Genomic DNA, 11,544 nt, shown 5'->3' with positions numbered 1-11,544 from the left:
TTACGTACTACACGAATATGTAATAAAAATGGGGGTTCCTATTTTTTAAAGAAACGCAGTTGATATCCATTTGACTTATGGCAGCAGGGCGGGCCGTGCTGGCCGAGCGGTTCTAGGCTCTTCAGTCCGGAACCGCGCCACTGCTAACGTCGCAGGTTCAAATCCTGCCTCGGGCATAGATGTGTGTGATGTCCTTAGGTTAGTTAGGTTTAAGTAGTTCTAAGTTCTAGGGGACTGATGACCTCAGATGTTGAGTCCCATAGTGCTCAGAGCCATTTGAACCATTTTTGAACCTATGGCAGCGACATCTAGCGGGTCAACCATAGCGCCATCTGGTTTCCCCCATCTAGTTAGACGAGTTTCGCTCGTTGTAGTTTTTTCATTTGATGATTATTTCGTGAGATATCTAGTGCGGTCACTATCAATGGACCATCCTGTATAGTAGGATTACGGATACGTTTTGCTGCACATTGTAAAGTATGGAATAGTCTTGCGATAGTGGATTTCTGTCGACTAAAGATGCTGATTCTTGATAATGATAATGTTGACGATTATGGGGACGATCCTGATGGCAATAATCGTGACTATGATGACGATCATGATGACGACGGCTATGACGACAATGACGACGACGACGAAACTGACGCTGATGGTGATTATGATGATGATCAAGATGAGATTGGCTGTTTTTATTTAGCATTTATTGTGAAATGTTATATGACAAATACACGATTATAATCCCCACTGGAAGGCCACATGAAATAAGAGGATAGAGGAAGTCGAAACAGGGACAATACTAGAGGTTCGACCGTAGTTTGGGAGACAGTATCATGTTGTGGTATGGAAGGTCTAGTTTAGGGGCAGCAAGTGCTCGGGGCAGTGCTGGGAGGTGGGGCGCGTCGGAGGCGCGTGCGTGCCCACGAGGTGAGCCGCGGCCGGACCTTGCGCACGGCAGGTGACGAAACAGCCAGGCGCGGCCAGACGTATATAAACGCACGGCGTGCGCGCTCCTCTCCAGATTCGTTCTGACCACCACTCACACCATGTACAAGGTAAGAGCGCCGGACCTGCCGGTGCCGTAGCACCAGCACTTCGTCACACTGCACCATAATAGAGCCCGTTGCCTACTTTGGATGGAAACCTGCGCTACCTCTATGTCTCGTAGATCGTGCAGCTAGAAATTGTGCTATGTGCTTCTTTCGTCACATCTCAATGTTTCTGGACCAGCGTATCTTCAGCGATAGCTTGCCACCCACTGAAGACAAGCCGTCGCTTAAGTGGAAAAACTCAACTTCTGTGTCATGTATTTTACTGAAATCCGATAACCAGCCGCCTGTTTTTCCACATGTCATTTTGGAGTGGTACAATATGACGTTTCAAGCTCTCAAGGAATCTCCTTAGGATATTACCCGCAACAGATATCGAGCACATGTGAAATCACTCGCTTCCATTCCTGACTTTCCCAAAATCAAATCAGACAAATCCCGAGACGGTTCCTCAGATGCAGTTACAACCAATTCGTTTTCCATTCATCCAGTTTAGTTAGAACCGCAATGATTTTCCTGAAGAGTAGTCATTCATATCTTTACCTCAGTGAAACCTGGTGATGCAAGCCGCGACTAAGTACGTTTGGATAGTTTGTTTCTTCCCATTCTACGTTTTCAAAATTATTCGATATGCTTCGTCCCGTAAATGAGGTATACCAGACACGGCTCAGAATACAGAAAGGGTGGACCTGTACGACTATTTACTGGGGATGTGCTGGGAGGAATACAATGACACCATTGTCTTCTTTTGTGAAGACAGTGGTAGTCTTATGCTTCCAACATTCCCAGAAAAATATTCAATATTATGTTCTGAGTATGTTACTGGAGAATACTCATACCTGGAGCAAAACTCCTGTCTCTTCTCTTTATATCTCAGTGGTGTGCACCAACCTTCACGTCTGTCATTGACGCACGTGACACACGGTAGTACGACATCTGTCAGTCGATAGTTAGCTTATTGGAACCTGTTGGCGAGAAGCATTTACGCAATCAGTATTTGACCGCCAAGAGGAGATGTGACTGATAATCGTTCCTGGTTGCCAGACTATGAACCATTCACTAAAGTTACACAGCATTTTATAGATCGAGGCCAGGCGACTGTCCTGATTGTGATCCGCCTGTTGAATATCTCTCCACCTTTATTTTTCGAGATCTCGAATTGCTCAAATGAGTATATGGGCTTTCACTATTCATCTTCCTAGTTTACATAATACCATGAAGACAGTCTACATCCAAGAAGACCATGTAATTCATTATCGTGTATGAAGACAGTCTACATCCAAGAAGACCATGTAATTCATTATCGTGTACAAAGTTACAAAATATATAGCAACTGGAAAAATACAAGTACATAATTCAAGATGCAAAATACGTATTTTTACATAAAACATACTAATCAAATAAAAAACTACAAAATGAATAATACGAAATTTGTCAGAGTTATCTCAAGCAGAATATGGTGTAAGCTGCAGCTGTCTTGGTATAATTCAGAAGGTCCTCTTGAGTACATTCTCTGGGTGCATCCACTAACGGACAAAAAGATGGTTCAAATGCCTCTGAGCACTATGGAACTTAACTTGTGAGGTCACCAGTCCCCTAGAACTTAGAAATACTTAAACCTAACTAACCTAAGGACATCACACACATCCATGCCCGAGGCAGGATTCGAACCTGTGACCGTAGCGGTCGCGCGGTCCCAGACTGTAGCGCCTAGAACCGCTCGGCCACTCCTGCCGGACACTCTGGAACCGCAAGACCGCTACGGTCGCAGGTTCGAATCCTGCCTCGGGCATGGATGTTTGTGATGTCCTTAGGTTAGTTAGGTTTAACTAGTTCTAAGTTCTAGGGGACTAATGACCTCAGCAGTTGAGTCCCATAGTGCTCAGAACCATTTGAACCATTTTTGAACTCCTGCCGGACACTAACGGACACTTTCTATTATTGCATGAAGACTTTCTATAGTGTTCCGTTGTTGGTGTTTCACCAAACTTACACTCATCAGTGTCGGTGTGTCCCCATAGTTTCTTATGTGGTCTTGATCGCTCCGCGTCCTTAACAAGTCGGCCCAACGTTTTCAGGTGTCGCTAGACTAGTTGGAAGCCCGCAGGCAGAGCTTACTCTAACGGCTTGTGGATCTTCTTCTTATTATAATGATTTTACGGGACTTTCAGTTGGTTGTACTGATTGTGAGTATATGAAACCTCGTCCAAATTTAAGCCTTTTTGGCATGGATTGAAGAGGGTGACGCTGGTCATTCATCTGTTTGTTCCTTTCTTTCAAGCTCAGGAATGATATGACATTTGGTGGGTCAATAACCGATAAATGTCCACTATATTAGGTCTCAGGAAGCCAGTTATCTTTCTGTAGGTGTCGTTTAGGATCGCATCTACTATTGTAGTGTGACGAGATATTTTCCAAACACAGCAACCGAAAATCAGGTGACGAAAGCTGTCGAACGGAGTACGTTAGCGTCGGGATCATAACAGAAGTGCTCCCGATTGCTAACCCTGTCGAGTGTGACACCTGTCTGATGTCATTCCACGAACTGTGCTACCCAACCGGCTGCAACTGGCCGTATGCCGAAAAAATGAATTAGCCAAGCGAAGAGTCGCCTCTTTTTAGAGCTCACCCTGACAATTCTTTCACTCAGCATCAAAGAATATCCATTATAACTTATCTCAGTGTCGAGGTTCACACTAATAATCAACATTGTGCAGGGAAAAGGGAAGGTTTTTGCCTCTATTCAAATTTTCCAAAATTTGGTTCTAAACTCAGTGATATAGTTTGATTTTTTAAAGTTATCCGTCTTCATCACTTTGTAGGTGGAGTGTGGTGTACAAGCGTCGCATTAGTTGGTTGACTAGCAGCCGTGAAACGTACTAATTAATCTACTGACTAACCTTCAGTGTACTGAAGTGACTGTCAATATTGATAGAGCGGTCCCAGTACCTCGCTCTTCAATTTACGAGACTTCTGCCCAATGAGTTCTATGAAGCTTTAGATAAACTTTCTATTAACCATGAGTTTAGGAACCTAGCTACATTTTGGATTGCCACTGTCTTGTGTGGCTACATAGCCTTTAATACCTAGTTGTTCATCATAGATACTATCATTTCTCAAACAGACTTATTTTTTAATTCTGATATTCATCTAGAGATCTCGTGAGTTCTTTTTATTTCCTGGTGCCTGCAAGCTGTTTTGCCACACCCACATGTCCATTAGCAGGTTAATTCTCCGATTTCTCCAGACGCTACTCACTCCTAATTCCTTAATCATTCCCCACAATCCAAGTAATTTGGTCATTGTTACGTTTGGACTTTCCCTCTCTTCTATTAGGGCTTCAGTACACCAGCAATATATATCTGCAGTCATTACATTAAATTATTTAACTGAGGCGGAATAATTTATTTCTTATCTATAGGTTTCTATAAATTATTTACAGATATTAAAGTTTGGTGTGAAACATTAAGATAGTGTCGCACGACTGCGCTGTGCGCTACATAATCTATTTTAATAGTTTTGTTCGAAGCCTCTTACAATATTCTTTGGAACAATGCATTATGTTTTCGTGGATGCCAGTGGGGGTGTAGTTGTTTCACAAGCATTTTTCATTCCTTTCCTGTTCTCGACGTTAATTACTAGTGCAGTTTTATTAGTAATGGTCAGAAGTGGTTTTGTACCGTTGCTTTCTCCAGTTAAGTTTGTTTCAGTTCATGGTAGACGACATATCGGCTTACATGTAAGTTACTTCGATTGTTTCTAGCATTTGGTCCCAGCTCAATGCCTGTTCTATCATAGATGGGATGTAGCAATTGTCGTGATTTTCCACTGTGTTTCTTCCCAGGTTTTCCGTTTCTATAATGAAATCTACTTTTGACATACTTTTTGAGGCGCGTCGGTCTTGTGACTAGGTTGATGCGGCCGGCCACGTTTTGCTGTCCTGTGCCAGGCTATTCATCTCTCACGCAAATGACCTCGATTACTTCTTGAATCTACTTTTCCCCTCTACAGCTCCCTCTAGTACCTTGGAAATTATTCCGTGATGTTGTAACACACGACCTATCACACTATCAGTTCCTGTAGTCGTTATTTTTCCACATATTCGTATTTTAATGGTGATTAGTAGATTGTTCTAATAAGACCGCCTTCAGTTGTAGCTCATATTATGTTTTCACTTGATTTTCAGCACTGTTCTGTAACACTACAAGTCAAACAGTCCGAATCACTTCTTTACCTCTTGAAAAAGTAACGGAAAATACGAATGACATTCGTTTATTGTGATGACAATCAAATTCATTGCAGGACATAAACTGTAAAAGCAATAAGTATTTTTCACCTTCCAAACTGCACGCAGTCCTTGTAAATATTGCACGAGACGGCATTTCAAGAAGAATAGCAGAGAGATTTTGAATGACACGTATCAACGCTTAGTCTGACTCTTAACGTTTCAGTTCATATTACGTGCCGTGCCGTAATTGCAGCGCGCATCAATAGGAGGGTGGCGTGCCGGAACATGTAACACATGATCCGCTCCATATTGTCGCTCGTGTTTTGTAGGCGCTCGACAACGAGGTGATCACGCCTTGCGCTTGCAGATTTCCACTGAAATGTATCTATTTTCTGTATATTTGTAGTTTTCGCGCAGTAGTTTCTGAATCCTTGGAGACATGAATAATCCTGTACTGCTGGGACTGCTACTTCACTTCGACTCTGAAAGATAAGCCGGATGGTAATAAGTTATGGCTGGATTTGCTCTGTCCTCTCTCTCTCTTTCTCTCTCTCTCTCTCTCTCTCTCTCTCTCTCTCTCTCTCTACTTGGGGTTAATGTCGCCTCGCCCCTGATGCTGTGACATGTGCACTTATTTAGTTAAAACAATGAAGTAATCAAGTGCTCACATTTTTTCACGCAATTCTTTTTACATGGATTGGAGCCAAAATAGAGAGTAGACCAAGGAAAAAAAATATTTTAAGAAATTTAAAATGCCACACTACTTCTCAGGATAATTTTCATGATTACTTCCCAAGAATTTGTATGGAGGCGGCAATATTGTTGATGATTTATCATTGTATATCAGCGTTTTAAATGTACGTAAAGCAATCCGTCGTTCTTAGTCAGAACTGATTCTGACTAATCCCATGCAAAGTGGGATGGTCACGGTACGCAGCATGACTATTTGTAAATACGAAGTACGACGCCACCACTGACTGTCCCGTACCTTACAGCTCGCAGTCTTCGCCGCCGTGCTGGCCGTGGCCCGCGCTGGCTACCTGGCCGCCCCCGCCGCCGTCTCCTACGCCGCCCCCGCCTACGCCGCCCCCGCTTACGCCGCCTACGGTGCCCACGCCGTCGCCCCCGCGGCCATCACCTCCCAGCACTCCAACATCCTGAGGAGCTATGGCAACCTGGGACAGGTGTCCACCTACTCCAAGACCATCGACACCCCCTACTCCAGCGTCAGCAAGTCTGACGTGCGCGTCAGCAACGACGCCGTCGCCCACGTAGCCGCCCCCGTGGCCTACGCCGCCCCCGCCGTCGTCAAGGCCGCAGCTCCCGTCGCCTACGCCGCCCCCGCCGCCTACGCCGCCCCTGCCGCCTACGCCGCCCCCGCCGTCGTCAAGGCCGCCGCCCCCGCCGTCGGTCTGCTGGGAGTCGCCTACTCCGCCGCCCCCGCCGTCGCCCACATGACCTACAGCAACGGTCTGGGTCTCGCCTACGCCTGGTAATCTGACCTCACCTCCTGGCATTCTGATGTGTCATGATGTGATGATTCAGAGCACTATATTTATTTGTAATTTATTGTAAAATAAATTATAGCATTTTTAATGTGTCCCTTTCTTTGTGCACTCCCTTGTTCCATTTGTTATACACAGACCCTCACAGCCAACACTATTTGGCTCTGACTTGTCAAGCTCTTATTTGTGAAGTGGCTTCAGTCTTCAGCGGGTCACAGGAGTTTTTCATATTACTTAGCACTTTTTTCGCCTCGTGGAATGTTTTTTATCGTGAAAAATGCTAAGTCGTATTGTTTTAGCAGTCTATATTAAACTATATGTTACTCCAGACTGGCTAAGTTAGTTCAACGTTGGAGAAAGGCGAGGGAATTTAGCATCCAGTAGGACCATCCCTAGTAAGGCATTAAGTCATTGTTGTGTTGATACCATTGTTCACGTTGATGGCAGTTTTACTACTAGTCTGATACCTGCTGGGCTTTGTTCGATCATACTGCTGATTGTCTTTGGTAGGAGGAGTAACACGATTGGACTCGGCATTACGAGAAAAATGCAGGAGACGCATGGAATTGAGACTTTTCGACACTGACGCTAAAGGCTACGAAAATGGTGCTAAACGAATGTCGTTCCATACTACCTTCAAACAGAGGATGACACCATAATGGCAGGCCCTTGTGACAAGTGAGTGAAAAGCTGAAGGTAAAATTCTGTCAGATATTTACGTTACATTCATATCAATAAAAAATATCTGCTGGGAGCTAAACCTATCACAGAATACCCTAAACACTGTCACGATCATATTCATAAGACTTTCTGGAGGAAGGATACAGAATAAATACACGTCCGTCGACGTTGAATCATTAGGGACAGGTCATTAGCTCAATGACGCAGAAGTGCAAGTGGTAACCGTACATCATCTTATATAATTAATCATCCGATTGCTTTCATTAAATCAGCGAAACCATGAAAGCCTGCTGACAGGAAGGCCATTTGCTGCCCATGGAAGTCTAGTGTTAGCTAAGGAAGCCATCCACGTCACTCTGTATCAGCTGCAGAGGTAACGGAAGGAACCGCCATTTTGCCAAGTACCAGAGCAGTCCACATCTAAATCTGCATCCATACTCCTCATGCCAAATCAAGCTATGTGGCGAAGGATACTTTGTGTACTACCATCACTTCCCTTTTTTCCTGTTGCAGTAGTGATTGGCTAATGGGAAGAACCATTAAGCTCGAATCCCTCTAAGTTTAACTTTTGGTTTTCTCGTGAGGTACACGGAAGAGGAAGCAATATATTAGTTGACTCCTCTAGGAACGTACAGTCGTGACTCAGGACGACTCTCTTACTGCGTCTGCCACAGGATTTGCCTGCGCATCTCCATGAGGCTTTAGCGCTTATTAAATGAACCTGTAACGAAACTCGCTGCTCTTCCTTGGTTTTTCCATATGTACTCCGTCAATGAACCAAGACAGACGTGCAATATTCAGGTATTGGTGGAGTGAGGTTTTTGTAATGTGAGAATTTAAGAATCGGCTATGTACACTCATGCTCATACGTTAAGGATAATTGCAGAATGTGGTGGCACACAACGTGGCACTACACAAAACTGGCGCTAATTGCATAGGCACATAGAGAACACACACGACACAGATCTGTAAGTCCTCGGTATTGGTGATAACTTGAGAAAACCGTCCCCAAAACACATCTGCTACCAAACGCTACTATTTCCTGCGCATGTACCCCGACATCAGTATGGGATACGATCACCATGCACAGTTACACGTACCGCACAAAGGGTTGGCATACTTTGGATCAGGTGGTCGAGCAGCTGCTGGGGTATAGCCTCCCATTCTTGCACCAGTGCCTGTCGGAGCTCCTGAAGTGTCCTAGGGGTTTGAAGACGTGTAGCGATACGTCGACCGAGAGCATTCCAGACGTGCTCGATGGGATTTAGGTCTGGAGAACAGGCGGGCTACTCCATTCACCTGACATCTTCTGTTTTAAGGTACTCCTCCACGATGGCAGCTCGGTGGGGCCGTGCGTCATCATCCATCAGGAGGAAAGTGGGACCCACTGTACCCCTGAAAAGGCGGACATACTGGTGCAAAATGACGTCCCGATACATCTGATCTATTACAGTTGCTCTGTCAACAACATGCAGGGGTGTACGTGCACCAATCATAATCCCACCCCACACCACGACCTCCATACAGGTCCCTTTGAAGGACATTAATAGGTTGGTATCTGGTTCCTGGTTCACGTCAGATGAAAACCCGGCGAGAATCACTGTTGAGACTGTACCCGGACTCATTCGTGAACATAACCTGGGACCACTGTTCCAATGACCATGTACTGTGTTTTTGACACCAGGCTTTACGGGATCTCCTGTGACCAGGGGCCAGTGGAATACACCTTTCAGGTCTACGGGCGAATAAACCATGTCTTTTCAGTAGTCTGTAGATTGTGTGTCTGGAGACAGCTGTTCCAATGGCTGCGGTCAGGTCCCGAGCAAGGCCTCCTGCAGTACTTCGTGGCCATATGTGGGCACTGATTGTGAGATATCGGTCTTGTTGTGGTGTTGTGCACTGTGGACGTCCCGTACTGTAGCGCCTGGACAAGTTTCCTATCTGCTGGAATCGTTGCCATAATCTTGAGATCACACTTCGTGGCACACGCAGGGCCCGTGCTACGACCTGCTGTGTTTGACCAACCCCCAGTCGCCCTAGTACTCTACCCCTCATAACGTCATCAGTACGTGTTCTTTGAGCCATTTTCAACATACAGTCACCGTTAGCACGTCTGAAAACGTCTGCACACTTACTCGGAGCACCGTACTCTGACATGCACCAACACACCTCTGCGTATGTGGACTGCTGCCAGCGCCACTATGCGACGACTGCAGGTCAGATGCACCGCATGGTCATACCCGAGGTGATTTAAAACCACAAACCGCCCACCAGAGCGTTGTTTCACCATGTATCAGCATTATCATTAATATTTTAGAATGAGTGTATATTACTCCATATCGAGCGTGCTGGCACAGAGGTGAGACAGTCTACTCGTTTTCGGAAGGACAGCGGATCAAATCCGCGTCAGACCGCGTTTTCAGTAATTTTCATATACTTCTCCAATCGAATCTGTGCTCTCTACCTAAAAAATCGCCATCTACGGGACCTTAAATCCTAATCTTCTTTCTTTCGTATTTTACCTCACGCCATTCGCTCCATGCTGTCATGATTGCTGCTGAGGAACCAGATCTTGCTATGATGAAAGGCAGGGTATCGCAATGTGGGTGACAACGACCAGCAATGGCTTACACCAACTACGCGGCCATGTCGCTCCAGCTTTATTAACGGAGGCAAACAATTTTATACTCTGCTATATAGGTCACGAATATGTGGTATATAGTTTCTTCTCTAGTGAATGGATACAGGAGAGCATGGTGACAGTGTTGTAGAAGTTTCAGTATAAAATATATTAATTCGGTACGTTTTATCTTGTGACAAATCGCCTCGCCTACCAAGACATAAGGAGTGTATTCAGTACAGCTTCATACTGTGGACTAGTGAAGAAAATACTACCTTTCGGAATATCTAGTATGTTACTTCCATAGCTGACAAGCTAGCGTTGTATAATGCAGCCTGGTAACAGGCTTGTTTCTCTCCCAGGAGAGACGTATGAAAGTGCTGAAAAAGCTGATCCGACGGATGCCTGAGGACAGTCGCCAAGTCTCGCGAAAGTCTCCTTTCAGAGTTCCAAGATTAGATTAGATCAGATTAGATTAGATTAATACTAGTTCCATGGATCATGAATACGATATTTCGTAATGATGTGGAACGAGTCGAATTTTCTAATACATGACATAATTAGGTTAATTTAACAACATACTTAAGTTAATATGACAACTTTATTTTTTGTGTTTTTTGTTTTTCTTTTTTATTTTTATTTTTTTTTATTTTTTAAATATTTTTTTTCTTAATTTATATCTAAAAATTCCTCTATGGAGTACAAGGAGTTGTCATTCAGAAATTCTTTTAATTTCTTCTTAAATACTTGTTGGTTATTTGTCAGACTTTTGATACTATTTGGTAAGTGACCAAAGACTTTAGTGCCAGTATAATTCACCCCTTTCTGTGCCAAAGTTAGATTTAATCTTGAATAGTGAAGATCATCCTTTCTCCTAGTATTGTAGTTATGCACACTGCTATTACTTTTGAATTGGGTTTGGTTGTTAATAACAAATTTCATAAGAGAGTATATATACTGAGAAGCTACTGTGAATATCCCTATATCCTTAAATAAATGTCTGCAGGATGATCTTGGGTGGACTCCAGCTATTATTCTGATTACACGCTTTTCTGCAATAAATACTTTATTCCTCAGTGATGAATTCCCCCAAAATATGATGCCATATGAAAGCAATGAGTGAAAATAGGCGTAGTAAGCTAATTTACTAAGATGTTTATCACCAAAATTTGCAATGACCCTTATTGCATAAGTAGCTGAACTCAAACGTTTCAGCAGATCATCAATGTGTTTCTTCCAATTTAATCTCTCATCAATGGACACACCTAAAAATTTGGAATATTCTACCTTAGCTATATGCTTCTGATTAAGGTCTATATCTATTAATGGCGTCATACCATTCCCTGTATGGAACTGTATGTACTGTGTCTTATCAAAATTCAGTGAGAGTCCGTTTACAAGGAACCACTTAGTAATTTTCTGAAAGACAGTATTGACAATTTCATCAGTTAATTCTTGTTTGTC

General features: G+C 43.8%; 1 protein-coding gene across 1 annotated transcript; it reads left to right on the top strand.

Moving 5' to 3' along the window:
- Nucleotides 1-1,043: 1,043 nt before the first annotated feature.
- Nucleotides 1,044-6,770, top strand: LOC124606091 (cuticle protein 67-like). Its single transcript, XM_047138089.1, has 2 exons — nucleotides 1,044-1,052; nucleotides 6,270-6,770. The coding sequence occupies exons 1-2, from the start codon at nucleotides 1,044-1,046 to the stop codon at nucleotides 6,768-6,770; spliced, it is 510 nt and encodes a 169-aa protein (XP_046994045.1).
- The last annotated feature ends 4,774 nt before the right edge of the window (nucleotides 6,771-11,544 follow it).

This window comes from Schistocerca americana, chromosome 1 (genome assembly GCF_021461395.2).
Source record: "Schistocerca americana isolate TAMUIC-IGC-003095 chromosome 1, iqSchAmer2.1, whole genome shotgun sequence".
NCBI lineage: Eukaryota > Metazoa > Arthropoda > Insecta > Orthoptera > Acrididae > Schistocerca > Schistocerca americana.
Note: the sequence above shows the minus strand (reverse complement) of the source record. Positions and strands in the feature narration are given on the sequence as shown.